This window comes from Octopus bimaculoides, chromosome 4 (genome assembly GCF_046866305.1).
Source record: "Octopus bimaculoides isolate indiv1 chromosome 4, ASM4686630v1, whole genome shotgun sequence".
Classification (NCBI taxonomy): Eukaryota; Metazoa; Mollusca; class Cephalopoda; order Octopoda; family Octopodidae; genus Octopus; species Octopus bimaculoides.
The window spans coordinates 142,125,331-142,143,333 of NC_142931.1; the positions used below are offsets into that span (position 1 = coordinate 142,125,331).

General features: G+C 36.4%; 1 protein-coding gene and 1 long non-coding RNA gene across 7 annotated transcripts in view; both read right to left on the minus strand.

Annotated features, from left to right (window-relative positions):
• Nucleotides 1-809: 809 nt before the first annotated feature.
• LOC149136414 (uncharacterized) lies at nucleotides 810-7,133 on the minus strand. Its single transcript, XR_016241712.1, has 3 exons — nucleotides 6,993-7,133; nucleotides 3,151-3,323; nucleotides 810-2,917 (listed from the first exon to the last, which is right to left on the minus strand). It is a non-coding gene; the product is annotated as an uncharacterized LOC149136414 (long non-coding RNA).
• A 10,347-nt stretch (nucleotides 7,134-17,480) lies between these two features.
• Nucleotides 17,481-18,003, minus strand: part of LOC106881375 (YTH domain-containing family protein 2) — an 80,162-nt gene continuing 79,639 nt past the window's right edge. For all 6 annotated transcript variants that reach the window (XM_089351584.1, XM_052967530.2, XM_089351585.1 and 3 more), the window contains one exon: nucleotides 17,481-17,864. In XM_089351584.1, the coding sequence (XP_089207710.1) occupies nucleotides 17,808-17,864 (57 nt within the window). In that variant the 3' untranslated portion in view covers nucleotides 17,481-17,807. The remainder of the gene's footprint in view (nucleotides 17,865-18,003) is intronic.

An 18,003-nucleotide genomic window follows, 5' to 3' on the forward strand; every position in this document is an offset into this window, starting at 1 on the left:
TTGAAACAGGAAGAGAGTTTAATGTCCGGCTTGATGTTATGTTTATTCAGTGTCAGTATCATGAAAGTCGGACGCTGTTCTGGTTGGGGAGAAGACGACCACTAATTGGCTCTGTTAAATTTGCTGTAGATTCAAAAAACCCCACCTGGGAAGCTTGCAGGTGTCTTCTACTATAGCCCCAGGCCAACCAAAGCTTTGTCTGTGGATTTGGTAGGCAGAAACTGAAAAAAGCCCATCGTGTGTGTGTGTGTATATCTGTGTTTGTCCCCCACCGTCACTGCTCGACAACTGATGTTGGTGAGTTCACATCCTTGAACTTAGTGGTTCAGCAAAAGAGACCAATAGAATAAGTAACAAGCTTAAAAAAAAACAAGTACTGGGGTGGGTTTGACTAACTAAAACTTCAAGGCAGTGCCCCAGCATGGCCGCAGTCCAATGACTGAAACACTTAGAAGGCAGAAGAAACCACCCATTTTGAAGTGTAAACCTTCTGTCATAACTTTAGTAATAAACTTAAATTATAATCCAAACATTACCTTAACCCATCAGCGCTCATGGTCCTTTTTTTAGGACCAGGATAATCCATCATATTTCTGTAACACCTGTATTTTTCTGAGATACCTTTAGCTAGTCATCAAGACTGGAATGTCCTTCAAATATTGTAATAAGATTCTTTAAAAATATATTTCGTATCAGATAAAGTTTAATAAAAAACGATTTTTGGTAATAAATCAAATAAAAAAATTTAGGCACTCCTTTTCTTTTTTACTAGATCCGTTCAAATATTTAAAAACTTATTTGATCACATAAGTGGAAATATTTTATTAGAAATATGTTTTCAAATTTATTCTGAATGTGAAAGGGGGGTGGCTACAGAGAAAAGACCTCCTAGTAAGTGTAAAACTATAATTAAGTTAATTTTCTTCTGTTCTAATCTGTTGATTCAGTCTACACTGTGGTCCAATGAAATCAGTGACTTTGTGACAATTAGGTCACTGACTCAGCTAAATGGATTTTCAATGGATAAATACACAACAACAACAGTAATTATTTCTGATTTAGGCACAAGGCTAGTAATTTTGACAGAATGAGATGAATTGGCTGACAATTTAGCACAACTGAAATGAGCATTCAACCTATTTTAGTATTGGATGCAAACACACACACACATTACTGGCACTCCATTGGTTGTGATGACGAGAGTACCAGATGATCCAATCAATGCGACAGCCTGCTTGTGAAATTCACGTGCAAGTGGCTGAACACTCCACAGACATATGTACTCTTAACATAGCTCGCAGGGCAGTTCAGTGTGACATAGAATGCAACAAGGCTGAGCCTTTCGAATTGCAGGCACGACTCACTTTTGCCAATTGAGTGGATTGGAGCAATATGAAAGAAAGTATTTTGTTCAAGGACACAGTGTACTGCCTGGTATCAAACTCATGGCCTTATGATTGTGAGGCTAATATCCGAACCACTAAGCCACGTGTCTTCAAAATAGAGATCACTCTCTCTTACTTGTTTCAGTCATTTGACTGTGGCCATGCTGGAGCACCGCCTTTAGTCGAGCAAATCGCCCCCAGAACTTATTCTTTGTAAGCCTAGTACTTATTCTATCGGTCCCTTTTTGCCAAACCACTAAGCTATGGGGACGTAAACACACCGGCATCGGTTGTCAAGCAATGGTGGAGGGACAAACACAGACACACAAACATATACACACACATAAATATATATATATACATATATACGACGGGCTTCTTTCAGTTTCCGTCTACCAAATCCACTCACACGGCTTTGATCGGCCCAAGGCTATGGTAGATAGCATGATTTCTACAGCTGAATACCCTTCCTAATGTTAACAATTTTAGAGTGCACTGGGTGCTTTTTATGTGGCACCAGCATATACATACATAAATTAGTTAAGCATTAAAAGAACAGAATGGATACAAAAGACAAAAACAAAACAACTAAATAAAGATGATGCAGTAAGAAAGTAGAAATGCTGTTGGTTGATTAAGAAAACCTCACGCTGTTTTGTGGTAAGTAGCTTGCTTACCAACTACATGGTTCCGGGTTCATTCCCACTGCGTGGCACCTTGGGCAAGTGACTTCTACTATAGCCTCGGGCCGACCAAAGCCTTGTGAGTGGATTTGGTAGACGGAAACTGAAAGAAGCCCATCGTATATATGTTTGTGTCTGTGTTTGTCCCCCCACCCACCATTGCTTGACAACCGATGGTGGTGTGTTTACGCCCCCGTAACGTTGCAGTTCAGCATAAAAAACCGATAGAATAAGTACTAGGCTTACAAAGAATAAGTCCAGGGCTCGATTTTGCTCGACTAAAGGCGGTGCTCCAGCATGGCCACAGTCAAATGACTGAAACAAGTAAAAGAGAACGACTCTAGCACGGGTTGAAATGGTTTAGAATTTAAATCTTTAGGAAGTGGAACAAATTCAACAGCTTCAAACGCTAAAGTGTTACCAAAATAAGTATATATACAAAAACACATGGCATATTATATACATTGATATTAAATCATTCAAATGGTAAGTAACTTGCTTCCCAACCACATGGCTCTAGTTTCAGTCCCACTGTGTAGCACCTTGGGCAAGTGTCTTCTATGATAGCCTCGGGCCGGCCAAAACTTTGTCGGTGGATTTGGCAGACGGAAACTGAAAGACGTCTGTCGTATATATATATACATGTATATATCTGTGTGTCTTTGTGTCTTTTTCTTCCCTCCATCACCGCTGGACAAACCGTGTTGGTGTGTTTACATCCCCGTGACTTAGCGGTTCGGCAAACCTGAACGATAGAATAAGTACTAAGCTTAAACAATAAGTCCAGTAGTCAATTTGTTCGATTAAAACCCTTCACGGTGGTGCTCCAACATGGCCGCAGACAAATAACTGAAACAAGTAAAAAAAAAAATGAAAGATATTTTTTTATAAATCCTTAAATTCCATAGAACAATTACTACAAATTAAAATGTAAAAGTATTTTTTTTTAATGTCTGTGAATCTAAAGTTACAAATGTTTTTTTTAAAAAAAGAAAACAAAAAAAAATCTTCTGAATTAAAAAAATATATTGGCGGAGTCCTGATGAGAATATTAGATAACTTGGTTGTAGCTTTTCCCTTACCATTTATTTCTTCAAATTTATTTTCAATGTAGAAGAGACATTTTTTTCCCCTTTCTTTGTTCCTCTTTTTCCATTTTTTTTCTTCCGGGTTTGGATTTATATCTTTAATGTGGGTTTTGTATTATATTTATCATATATTATATTTCTCATATACATATGTAGAAGAGCTGATTCTGTAAAAAAATAATTAAAAAAAGGACATTTTCAAAATTTTCTTTTCTTTTAATTATTGTCCCTCTCCCATGAAAAAAAAAAAAGAAAGAAATTTTTGAATTTTCCACTTTCTTTTCTCCTCCCCTTCATTCTCTTTCAATTTTTAATACATGTTTGAAATTGAAAACACGGACGATATGAGTCCGCTGACATTTTTCTTCGAAACACAAAAATAAAAGAAACACATTATTTCGCGCACAAAGCCAGTAATTCTGAGGAAAGTGGGCTGTCGATTACATCGGCCTCCAGTACTCAAATGGTACTTTATCAACCTCGAAAGAGTGAAAGGTAAAGTTTACCGAAATTGAACATAATGATTTGGAATAAATACTGCTAAGCATTTTATCCGGAATATTACCGATTTACCGCTTAGAGTCGAAACAAAGTTCCCTCCGCTTTATGTGAACCGCACTTCAAATACCTACTGGGAAAGCTTTGGTTGTGTATTTCCATACAAATTATAACAGATTCCATACAAAGATTCAACGTAATATTATTAAAAGAGACCATATAATCTATTTGAAAAATGTTATACAGACTTGTTGCATGTTTTTAATAGGACGTGGATCTACAGACGGCATTTGTAATACCACATTTTTCTGTGGGTTTTCCTATAGTTTATTAGGTGTGAAATAAGCTTTCATAATGTTCATATACACGCATATATCAATTTCTGGACACACACAACGAAAGTTATTTTGTTTGTCTTGCACTATGCAGATAAGCATAATTATAAGATATTTATTTATGGGTAATTAATTTCCAATTTCGAAAATTATTTTAAAAGTTTGAAAGACTTATGGAAGAGGCGGGTGTTCGTAATGTCTGCCTTTTCATAATTACAAAGAAAATAAGGTTGGAAAAATTCCATAGATGAAAAGTTTTGAGGGGAGGGGAAGAGATTTAGAAAAATATTTTTCTTCTTAAAATCGTAATCTTCGACGTTGCAAACAGAGATTGTCAAAATAAAATCAACAAAAAAAGTTTCAGTCGGTTATATATGGGTGTGCTTCAATCAGAACTTTGAATGCCTATTTAACTGAAATATTTCAATTAAATAATGTTAATTATAAGTTTATATAAACAATAAATCCTTCACCACGTGCTTGGAGAATTAAAAGTTACACAATACGTTTATTGTTTGAGTTAATTGCTATCTGAAGTAGAATAAAATAAAGCTTGTTAGTGTGTTTATATGCTGAAAAAAACATAATTAATAATTTACAAGTTTGTAAACAATTATTAAAGTAATCTACATTCGGTCGTTTCCGTGTATTTCCGTTAACATTACTTGTTAACCGCTTGATTTCGTAGTTTTCTATGCAAATGATATATAAAAGTAATTTCATTCTCATTTAAACAGAGCTTGTGAACATTTTATTTCTCCCATTTGAATATATTTGTGCTTTATGTATTTTATTTTTCTTCAAACTTTAAGGATGTCCTCAGATTTTAAGCAAAAAAAAAAGTGATTAGAGACACCTGGTGACAATTGTAGAAACTAAACGACACAAGATACAATTAAAAAAAGCGGTAAAACACTAAAAAAAAATATACAACAAAACTATATTCGATTCATTTGTTAAATATATAAAAATCACTGAAATATTATTTTTATAAACGTCGCGTAACCTTATTTTAGAGAAACAGTTTAGTCTACAATTTAAATCCTTGGTTTCGTATCATCAAGCATGGCTGAAGTACATTTCTTTAGAATTGTTAAGATATTATATATTTTGAAAATAGATTTGGAGATGTAAAACATTTTGTAAAATGAGATGGGTTTTTTTTTTTTTTTTTTCTATAACGATGCGAAGTCCCTGTCGTCTGATCGATTTCTCTGTCAAAGTTGTGAAAAGATCCTAGTGACTTGGCCGACCTGTTTCTGGCCAATAGTTTTTCAATCAAGTCTATCACACGGGTGAAGAGGTATCAAAGCGCCGTGACCATGAACTTTGTAGAGACTTATGTTACAACTGATTAAGTGTTAACTCAGGAGGGAAGCAAAAAAAAAAAAATTATAAATAAATAAATAACGAGCCTCATACGTAATCGTATGAGATGCCTGAAACAGCAATCTCTACCATCCTTAAAAAGAATGCGGACAATATAGTCCAAGACACACTAAGCCAGAAAAAAAAGAGATCGACGCTAACTGAACAAGACAAAAAAACTCGTTCGATGATCCATCTGGTGTTTATTTTATCAACCCCAGAGGGACAAATGGTGTAAACTGTGGTAGTATTTGAACTCCAGAAAGCAGAATGTCAAAAATGAAACTAAATATTAATTTCTAAGGCTGGAAGAAGGTTACACATAAAAAAAATCTCCCACTTCTTTCGTATGTGTGATCGTTGGGGCATTCGTTGATGACGTCGCAACCAGATTTCGCCTCTTCTCTCGGACTTGTTGGAGAAATCGAATCCGGTCCACTTTTTGTTAACCCAGGCGACGACCAGTCACGTTTGGGTTCTGGTCTGGTTGTCATCATCATAAATGTATCATGAGTAAGTTGGTTTGGCAGTACCCATTCCTCTCCAAGCCGTTATCTACAGCCGTATACTTCTGCCCGAAATACGTTTTGGCCTTGAACTCTAGGCCGTTGACCTGGGCAGGTTCTTCCTCCTTAACCGGGAACTCCTTGGGAAGCCTTACCCGGAATCTTTTGCCTAGTTGTGTAGTGTTAATGCCATCTCCTTACTTGGCTTAGCTCACTAGTTCAAGTGGGGTACCAGGGGAGGCACTAGGAGCCACCAAGTGAAAGATAGGAGTCGAATAAGGATCAATAATGCCTCTCCACTTGACCATACCTGGCAAAGTGCAGTTGTCAGGCATCAAAGGTACACTACCTCTATTCAGAGCCCTATCACTCTGCACATTGAAATATGTTCGATTAGATCGATAAAGTACTTGACAGATACACAAAAGACTAAGTTGGCTTCCGCCAGATTAAGTTTGCCTCTCATCCACCCTGGGCTTGATGAAATGAAGTATCAGTCAAGTACGAATCGATTTCAACTCAATATTTTATCATTTTCCCCACCCGATAGAATTTTTTTTTTTTTTTTTTTTTTTTTTTTTTTAATCTAACAAAGATATTAGCAAATCAAGAGAGTTTTGAGAATTGATGCTAAGACATGGATATAGCTATTGACATTCTAACCCTTTGCGGCGTATTAGATCAATATAGTGGCTGTTTTTTTTTTATGCCTAATAACTGCTATTTCTAGCATACGTTGAGGACCGGCTACTTTTGTGTTTATTTGAAAGAGAGAAAAAAGTTTGGCACTGTCATGCTATTAGCTGTCAGAAGTGAAAGTGGTCACTGCTAGTGAAGTATCTGTCTGTCTGCCTGCATGCCTGTTGCTTCTTTGGCTACTGACAGCTAATACCATGACTGGCCGGAGCGAGCTATTGGCTTACTTACTGATATCTATCTACTATCTATCTATCTATCTATCTATCAATCACTCGTCCACCTTATTAGAAAACACAAATTTAATATAAAAACATTTCCTGAAATTGCAAATTATTTAAAATATAAAAATATAATTTTCAACAGAGAGAATTTATCAAAATAGAAAACAAATGAAGTTTGAAGTTTAAAAATAATAGGATCGACCACTCACGACTAGCTAGCGCGGACGCGAGTACCCTTATACTCTGTGTTGTGTTTTCAAACGCATGGATATAGGTGTCAAATTTGTTCCAATAACTTTCGAGTAATAGATAGATAATAGATAGATATCAGTAAGTAAGTAAGCCAATAGCTCGCTCCGGCCAGTCATGGTATTAGCTGTCAGTAGCCAAAGAATCGACAGGCCAGCAACAGGCATGCAGGCAGACAGACAGATACTTCACTAGCAGTGAGCACTTTCACTTCTGACAGCTAATAGCATGACAGTGCCAAAAGTTTTACACCACAAATTGAAATATAATCGTAATCTACACCATCTGAGACGCATATTTAGAAACCTTTAACAAATTATCCATGTTTCAGAAAGTTACCACACACACATACATACAGTGAAGGCGCATGGCTCAGTGGTTCGAGCGTCGAGATTACGATCGTGAGGTTGTGAGTTCGATTCCCGGACCGGGCTGCGCGTTGTGTTCTTGAGCAAGACACTTTATTTCACGTCGCCCCAGTTCACTCAGCTGTAGAAATGAGTTGCGACGTCACAGGTGCCTAGCTGTATCGGCCCCTTCGCCTTTCCCTTGGATGACATCAGTGGTGTGGAGAAGGTGAGTCCGACACAACTAACCGCTACACCACGCGCCTTCACTCCGTTGCTCGGCAAGTTGAACAAGTGTCTTCTGCTAATCCCCAGGTTAACATGAAGGGCCAATTTCCACTATTTTTTTTTTCACCACTTCTGTCAAACGATTTTCTTATTCACTTTCACTTTTGTCTGTTTTATAAAGTTGCTTCAGAGAGTAAAATGATTCCTTCAGGCACAAGGCCTGACAATTGTGGGGACGGGTCTAGTCGATTACATCGACACCTTCCCCCTCCCACTGTTCACCTGGAAACGATGAAAGCCGAAGTCGTACTCGGCGAAATTTGAACTCGGGAACGTAAAGACCATCGAAATACTGCTAGACATTTTCGTCCAGCATGCTAGCGGTTTTGCCAGCTTGCCCACCTTAGATGATGAACTTAACCACAAAATCACAAGTTCCATCCCAACCAGTGTGGACCAGTAATCAAGGTACATAACTCTGTCAAGAACAAATTCCTTAATCCATTTATTGTTCGCACTAAAACAAAGCGGTTTGTGTGTGTGTGTGTGTGTATTATATATATTCTTTTACTTGTTTCAGGCATTTGTCTGCGGCCACGCTGGAGCACCACCTTTTAGTCCAAGAAATCGACACCAGGACTTATTCTTTGTAAGCCTGGTACTTATTCTATTGGACTCTTTTGCCGAACCGGTAAGTTACGGGGATGTAAAGACACCAGCATTGGTTGTCAAGCGACGGCGGGGTGGGACACACCCACCCACACACACATATATATATAACAGGCTTCTTTCAGTCTCCGTCTACCAAATCCACTCACAAGGCATTGGTCGGCCCGAGGCTATAGTATAGTAGAAGACACTTGCCCAAAATACCACGCAGTGAGACTGAACCCGGAAACACGTGGTTGGGAAGCAAGCATCTTACTACACAGCAACGCCTATAAATATAAATATATATATATATGACGTTGACCACTAACGTGGACATTCAATGTGCTAGAAATAGATCACATCTTGTGTCTAATAAGACCTAAATTGTTCTCAACATGAAATATAACGTGATACCACTTACGTTTTGGTATCACGCTATATTTCATGTTGAGAACAATTTAGGTCTTATTAGACACAAGATGTGATCTATTTCTAGCACATTGAATGTCCACGTTAGTGGTCAACGTCATATATAAAAATGTACTTTAATCCCCTGAGATTGCAGATACTGTTTCTGAATCTCTTTGATTCTTTAAATGTGCTAGCTTCCTGGTAATTAATCGATATTAATTAATATATGATTTTTTGCCATATTTTTTAATAATATATATATGTGTGTGTGTGTGTGTGACCTTGACGAACATGACAGAGACGTAGAAGTCAGAGTAAAGGTTAAATGAATGCGAAGTTTTGAAAGAATGAACTATTTATTGCTGCTGTCTTTTTTTTTTTTTTGTATCATAAAACCTTACAGGTATAAAGTGCGGGTGTAATAATATATTTATGATTCTATATTTAAATACCAGCTACATATATGATAACAAGATGTGCAGCTGCATAACTAACTGTAAATACCTAGGAATATAACCCATTATTATTATTATTATTGAAGACGTTGCACAGTATCCAAGCAAATAGAGTTATGGACCTTGATGACAAGCTTAATGGCTGCAAGACCTAAAATCATAAATTGCTATGATAACGAGTATAAGAGCCATTTGCTAATTAAGATAAATCCTTTAGAAGTGGAAATGACATTAACAAATCAAGAATTTATGTTGTATGATATTTGACATACCTGTATTTGTCTATGTTATTCAAATACTGGCTATTTTGAGTTATTTCTCTTAGATCATGTTTGTTTAACCCAGCCCAAAGATTCTACCTCCTTTATGTTCAAACCGGTCAGATCCAGCCACTCACGCCTATCTGACATTGTCAATCTTAAAATAAACAATCACATCACTGAAATCCCGAAGCTATGAGATAATGCATGATTAATTCAAAATAATATGAATAAATAAGCATTACCTTTGACAATAATCTGAATGCTAATGGATTAAATTATACAAATTACCTAAGTCATTAATATTTTCTGATTTTTTTTTTTTTAATATATTTAAATCCTTTGGCTTCTGGAGATAAGGTCACACAATTGTCATGCTGATACCAGCTATCAAGCTAGAAATATGACCACAATTGTCCACTTATCTCAAAAAAAAAAAAAAAAAAAAAAACCTGTTATTTTCATTAATGGTCTATTAATTTTGGTAAATTCTTGATCCATGAGATTGTTTCCCTTTCAGAAGTGGAACAGGTTTTAATTACCATTTGATAATTATAACACATCCTCTAAAGGTGGAGATAATTTCAACAAATCAAGAATTTATGTCGTCTAGTATTTGACATATCTGTCTTTGTCTACAATATTTACACATAGCTTGTTGAATGGTGAACCTGGAGCTCTTCCAATTAATTAGTCCACACCAAAAGCCTCCATGTGATTACTCAATCTCTTTGGAAAAGCAGTCACATCTCATTACAATCTACCATCTTAAAACAAGATACACAATACCAGAAAAGAAAAAAATGGATCACAAGTCTGATAGCTGAAGTTACCAGTAAATAACTAGTCAACACTCAAAATAGAAAGCATGAAAGCAATAGTATTTCATGGCATAAAAGATGCATGGATTTAGACACCCCCCTATTTCAACAACATAAGTTTAATCATAATGAATCAGCTGGTACTGGCAAACATTGCGGGTCCATTCATCATCATTTAAAATCTGTTTTCCATGCTGGCAAGCCAGAGGACTGCACCAGGCACCAATTGTGTTTTGGCATGGTTCCTGCAACCTGATGCCCTTCCTACTGTCAACCACTTTACAGAGTGGACTGGGTGCTTTTCACATGCCAGTGGCACAGGCACAAGTACTTTATATATGGCACTGGCACTTTTTCACATGGCACCAGCACGATCACCAAGTAACTTGCAAGACAAAGACCTCTTAGTCGAAGGAGGGAGTGGAACCAAGAAATCCATTGTTAAAGTAATTCCTTTTATAGTACAATAATGATAATAAATGCTTAACCGTTTAGTATTTAAACAAGCCATATCCAGCTCAAATATTCTGTCTGTCACTAATTTATCAGTTCAAACCAACCAGATTTGGCTTCTCAGACCCACCCAACAATGTCATTCACATCTGCAAAATCTCAAGCAACAACATAATGCATGATTGTCAATAAGTATTACATTTGACAGAATAATCCGAATACTAAAGTGTTAAATAAATATTATTATCATAATTATCATTAGAGTTTGGGAACCAAGGGACTAAATACATATATGTTGGATACATTGGTTACGTCACATATAGTGCTTACATGAAATTACGAGATGTTACTCGGTTTCTATCATAAACATACTTTCACTTTTAAGGACGATTTACTTTCACTTTTTCGCTACTACAGAGTCAAGCTAGATAGAAGAGACTGTCTGGATTAAAAATTAACCTATTGTAGTGAGCATCAGTGACAAAATTAGCTTATGAGAGGCCCAACTTTGCATATAAGAACCAAAGAGATTTTTTGAGAATATTTTTATTAGAAAAAGTGCAACTTGTATACCATTAAACACATGAGTCCATCTATAGGACTCAGGCTGACTTTTTTTTTTTTTTTTTAGAATGAAGGATGTCTTGTATTGCAGCAAATATGGTAAGTGCTACAGATATTTGTGATGCACCAGTCACATGAGAAACTGCTTAAAGAAGAGAGATTATCACAAAAACGTTAATGCTCAACAGTAATTGAGGAAAATAAATGCTGTAAAACAAGATATGCAAAGCAGAAACAAGACTCATCAAAGTAGAAACAGACCTGTAAAATGAGATGAAATATCAGGAAGAAGACAGAGCAAAGCTGAAAGAGAATGAATGTGCAATATATCAATGTCACTAATTTATTGGTTTGCAATACTTGTTGGAATAATTGAAATGTTAGTCATTTACTCTTGCTTTGAAACCACAAGGTTGTGAGTTCAGTCCCACTCTGTGGTGCCTGGAACAAGTGTCATCTACTATAGTCTTGTGAATGGATTGGGTAGAGAGAAACTGAAAGAAGCCCACTTACACATTAATTTCACAAGCAGGCTGTTCTGTTGCTCAGATCAACTGAAACACCTGTCAAAACTGACAAAGTGCCAGTTTCCAGTTTACATTTGACTGAGCAATCTGAATGTTAAAGGGTCATGTTACAGAATACCAAATTGCTCGTTACGCTTCATTGGTCTGTATATCTTTATGTATGTGTGGCTGTGTAGATAATATGTTAAATAGTTGTAAGGTTAAATGAAGAACTGGGCCTCAAGCCTTAGTCTTGAGTATAGACCTCATTACTGAGTTTCTTGTCACGTTTTTGCTCTGGGCAAAGCATTTGGCTGTTAACTTCAGGGAACCAACCCACAAGTTCCATGACATAAGTGGTCAGCAACAAGATGGACATTTAATATAAGAAAACCAAAAGTATAAGCTGCATACACACTTATATTCTATGGCCAAATGCTCTTCCCATCACCAACCCTTAGCTGCTTCCAAACAAGACAATATTTCCCCATGACCAGACATTGCTTTTACAGAATATTGGAAATGAATGACATCCATTTACAACAATCATATCGTTGCTATTATGCAAAAGTGTTCTTTTTCAGAAAATGGAAAAATTGTTTCACCATTCCATTTCTTTTTACACTAACAACAGTTTCAGCTTAACAATAATACTTTGTTGGGTGCATAAAATCTCAATTCTATGCATGTATGATATTTTCAGAAATATTTTTGCAAAACTGTCATATGTGGGACTTACTATACTTTTGAAAAATGCTAAACTGTTGTACTACACTTTGACAATTTTTGACATCTTGGCACCTGAAGATACGATAGTTTGATCAAAAGAACTGGTTATTGCAAGTAAAAATAAATATTGGAAAAAAAAAAAAAAGCATTTGGACATACAACAGTTTAATAGCAACACTATGTTGACACAAATATCAAATGAGCTTCTGTCAGTTTCCATCTACCAAATCCACTCGCAAGGGTTTGGTCAGCTCAGGGCAATAGTAGAAGACACTTGCCCAAGGTGCCACACAGTGGGACTGAACTTGAAAGAATATAATTGCAAAGCTTTTTAAACCACACAGCCATACCTGTGCCTGTAAAAGAAATTAAAATTCTTCTTCTTAACGTATAAACTGGTTCTCCATCGGTTACGATGAGGGTTGTTGCCAGTGGCACATAAAAAACACCCAGTACACTCCTGGAGTGGTTGGCGTTAGGAAGGGCGTCCAGTGGTAGAAACCTTGCCAGAACAGATTGAAGCCTGATGTAGCCTCCTGGCTTGCTAGTCCTCAGTCAAACCGTCCAACGCATGCCAGCATTGAAATTGGATGTTAAACGATGATGATGATAATTATGAAGACAATATGCAAATATGCATGCCCCAATGAATGACAAAACATAGTCTAGTGGCCAGGGTGTTGCATCCACAATCGCAAGGTTACAGTTTCAATTTCTGGACTATCCAGTACATTGTGTTCTTAAGCAAAACACTTAGTTTTACATTGGTCCAGTCCACTCAGTTGTAAATGAGTAACCACACAATGGATTGATGCTACATCGAGTGGGGAATGTTGTAATCTCAGTCACTTTAAGCACCATGGAAACCAGAGGATTCGAGACAGCAATGTTTACAGGTTGATGATGATGAAGGATTCAAGTTCTTTATTGACTGTGGGAAGAAAATAGCTCAAAGAAATAAAATGCATGTAAACATGGATTAATGGATCTCAAAACAATAATAATACAGGAATACAAATGGAAGACACTGTGTAACAGCATCAAAAAAACATTAACCCTTTTGATACCAACCCGGCTGAAACTGCTTCTGGCTTTGTAGTAATGGGTTCTCATTCCTAAGGTATTTTTCGATGTTATTATTATTCAGGTCACTGCCTGGAATCGAACTCGGAATCTTGGGATTAACCACTATGCCATATGCCTGTGACGTAGTGGTTAAGACCTGAATAATAATAATAATAACAACAACACTGAAAAATACCTTAGGAATGAGAACCCAGGTTTGAAATTTCCCCAGGACATCTGAAGAAGGCTGGAGGGTATATCAGCCGAAACATTGTGTTAACAACAAACAAGATGTGGACAAATATCCGTCAAATGTAAATAACGTACTTGAAAGATAATTCTTATTTCTCAAAGGCACACACTGGTAGCTGTGTTTTTGGAAGATTAAATTCAAACAAAACCACAAAGTAAAAACAAAACAGAGCAAATATTTACACGGCTGAAATGAAAAATGAAATTATTCAACTCTTCAGATACCAAACAGCTTGAGATTGCTCCTGGTCGTAAGAGACAAACTCCCTGTTACAAAGTGATCCAAACAAACACCTTTTGTCAAAATTTCTTGACTATGTTCAAACACTAGCTTGATAATTCTTTTACTTGTTCCAGTTATTTGACTGCAGTCATGCTGGAGCACCGCCTTAAAGGAGGTTACTCAAAGAAATCGACTGCAAGACTTCATTCTTTGCAAGCCCAGTACTTATTCTATCAGTCTTTTTTGCCAAACTGCTATGTTACAAGGATATAAACACAGATACATGACATAATGCTAAATGTCCTAGTCATTGCCTCCATGAAGCTCAACACTCTATATATATATATATATATATATATATATATATACTCTTGAGTAGTTGGCGTTAGGAAGGGCATCCAGCTGTAGAAACTCTGCCAAATTAGATTGGGGCCTGGTGTTGCCATCCGGTTTCACCAGTCCTCAGTCAAATCGTCCAACCCATGCTAGCATGGAAAGCGGACATTAAACGATGATGATGATATACACATATCAAGTGTAACTGTCTGAAATGGTCGTGACTTCTGGTACTTGATTGAAGGAAGAAAGCCAAGAATGACCTGTCTTTTTTTCATGTCTTTCTAATTGTTGTTTCTCTTGTCCGCCTTTGTGTCGTCTATCTGTCCGAACGTTTTGATGCCCTCCATTGCATTTTTGTTCCACTTTTATATATATATATATATATATATATATATATATATATATATATATATATATATACATATACACACACATATAATCGGAATTTACAAAAAAACAAAACAAAAGACAAAGACAGGTCTGTGTATGTATATATATATATATATAGGCTCAGGACTGGCTGTGTGTTATGCACCTTGCTTACCAGCCACACAGTTCCAGGTTCAGTCCCACTGCGTGGCACCTTGGGCAAGTGTCTTCTACTATAGCCTTGTGAGTAGATTTGATAAGCAGAAACTGAAAGAAGCCCATCGTATATATCTATATATACACACACACGTGTGCGTGCGCATGCCTATATTCGTGTCTGTGTTTGTCACCACATCATCGCTTGACAACCGATGTTGGTATGCTTACGTCTCTTGTAACTTCACAGTTTGGCAAAAGATACCGATAGAATACATACTAGGCTTAAAAAGAATAAGTCTCAGGGTCAATTTGTTCGACTAAAAAGGTGGTGCTCCACCATGACCGCAGTCAACTGGCTGAAACAAGTATATGAATAGACCGAACTTGCTCAAAGAGCTCATAAATATACAAACTAAGAACAATGCTACTTTATGATTTAACAAACAACAGTGCCCCCTACTTATGTCAAGGTATTCCTAACAGGCAAAAAGTCTCCTTTATAACTCTTTAGCATACAGGTTACTCTGTTAAACCAAATGCAGTCCTCATTTACTCATATTGATTTGAATTAATCATGTATAACCTTGATTATCATCATTATTTAATGTTCGTTGTCCATGCTGGCACGTTCGAAGGCTGCGCCAGGATCCAGTTTGATTTGGCATGGTTTTGTACGGCTGGATGCCCTTCCTAACGCCAACTGCGCTGAGAGTGTAATGGGTGCTTTTCCATGTCACTGGTATCTGCCATGACTGCGATTTTGCTCAGCTTGATGGGTCTTCTCAAGCATGACACAATGCTAAAGGTCTCAGCCATTGCCTCCGTGAGGCCCAACACTCGAAAGGAACTCAGCTACCTCGTCCCCATGAGGCCCGCTCGAAACGAACTCAGTCATTATTTTAAGAATGGCATTGTTGGGCAAGTATGAAAAGCAGGATCAGGCCAGGTTCAAACTATTCACTACAAACCCACGCTATGTCTGCTCCAATAATCAGCGAATTCTTTGTGACAGTCAGCAATTGATGATGAGATGAGTTACTACGGATCACACTATCCCAAAGTGTGAATGCATGTGACCACATGCGGACTTGTATTCTCACCGAATCCTTCAAACACGACTCACTGGTTGGAGTCAGCTCCACCCATCCTCGACGAAAACCGTTACAAGTACTAGTGAGTAGGTATGCTACCTTATAACAACAGTGCTGCCCACCGAAAGGCATTCTTGACAGGCAAAACTTTCCTGAGCCTTAACCTACTAAAAAGAATCATTCATTTCGATTTGAAATATCCAGTTGTAAGTAGAACCAATGCAAAATGAAATCCTAAATTTTAGAAAGAAATACAGTAACATGTAACAAGCAAAGGAGACAAGAAAGAAATCGAAAATTCTCATGTCAGATTACCAAGTAAGAACTGCAAATACATGCTGTTGTAGGTTTTATTGAAAGAGGCTACCATTTGGCGAACACTGTGGAATCCTCTTCCTCCATTACAGCTGCTCTCGACGTTTTTTTTTTTGCCATTTTTTCTTCTCTTTAAACATAATTTCTTATAATGTCCATAAATTTTCTTACCTTTAATTCCAGTTTGTAATAGTAATTGTTAAATTTTTTAAAGTCATTTTTTTTAATATGTTTGTGTCTTTATATATATATTTTTTTTTCCTCTGAAATATTTAAAACTGATTTTTTTTCTTTCTTTTTATATCATTACTGTTAACAGTCTCCAAGAACAAAAATAATTCCTGGAGATACTAAATATCTTTATTATTATTATTAATTATTCATTTTTTTTTTTTTACTGGCAACCAAAAAAAAAAAAACGGATTTTATTATTTTTTTGGGGGAAATTTTCTTTTCTTTTCTTCTTTTTTTTTAAAGGAGAGAGTTTAAGAGAGGAGCAGCATTTCGAGGATACCCCAGGAAGGTATCATTAGAAATTTCAATAATACCAACCTATGAAACTTATCTATCTCCTCCAGCAAACAGACAGATAGCCAGCCACTGTCGTACACATAGATAAGTTGGCAAGTACGTTGCTGCGTTCCAGCCAAAGAAATTAGAGTCACTATGAATTTCAAAGTTCTAGCTTTTGTTGCACTTAAAAATGTTACCCTTTTTATTTAATATCTTTTTTAACTTTTAGTTTTATTTTTTTTTTTAGTCCCCCACCCACCCTTTCAGTCCTATCAATATATCATCCTTCCCTTTTCCGCTTGTTGAGATTGTTAATTTGAAAATCCTTCAAATATATATATATATATATATATATATATATGTATGTATATGTATATATATATATAGATATATTTTAATATATATATATATATATAAAGATATATTATATATATATAGATATATCATATATATATATATCATATACACACACATATATATATATATAATATTCGTAGATATAAGTTTTTAGATCACTACCCCCATAACCCTAAAGAGCAATCAAACAGCCTTTTTTGTTTTAGTTATTTTTTTCTTTCTTGTTGTTGTTGTTGTTTTTTTTTTCCATTAATCATAGACAACGTGTGGAAACTGCCTCTTCCATTATTCCAATTTCATTGTTGTAGTTTTTCCCTAGATATGATAAAGTCAGTAAATGTTTCTTTTTGTTAAACGTCTGTTTTAGAGAGAAGGAATTTTTATTTAGTGTGTCCATATGCTGGTGCATGTGTTTGTTGTTGTTGTTGTGTTTGTTGCGTGCATGTGTGGGTGTGATATGTCTGAGCAATCATGTATATTATGGATGTTTCCTTTAAAAAAATGTCTTTTTCTGTGTGTGCACATGTTTGTGTATGTCAATCTGAGCATGACTGCAGTACAATGTATTGGTGTGTGTGTATATGTATGCATATATATGTCTGTGGGTGTGTGCAAGTGTTATTTTCTTTTCCTCCCTCATTTCGACTTAGTGGATATAGGTTCAAGCCTAATCTACTTGAGAATCTTTCTGCCGCTGATTGGTAGAGACCGCTCCTCGCCTTTCCTGCAAAAGTAGAAAGAGATTTAATGTAAAAATAATTCTGAGACAATAACTAACATAACAACACATCAACAAAATAACAGATCTCCCCCCCCCGTCCACCCAACCCCTTTGTCACACCGCTTCCTATTGTTTTTACTGA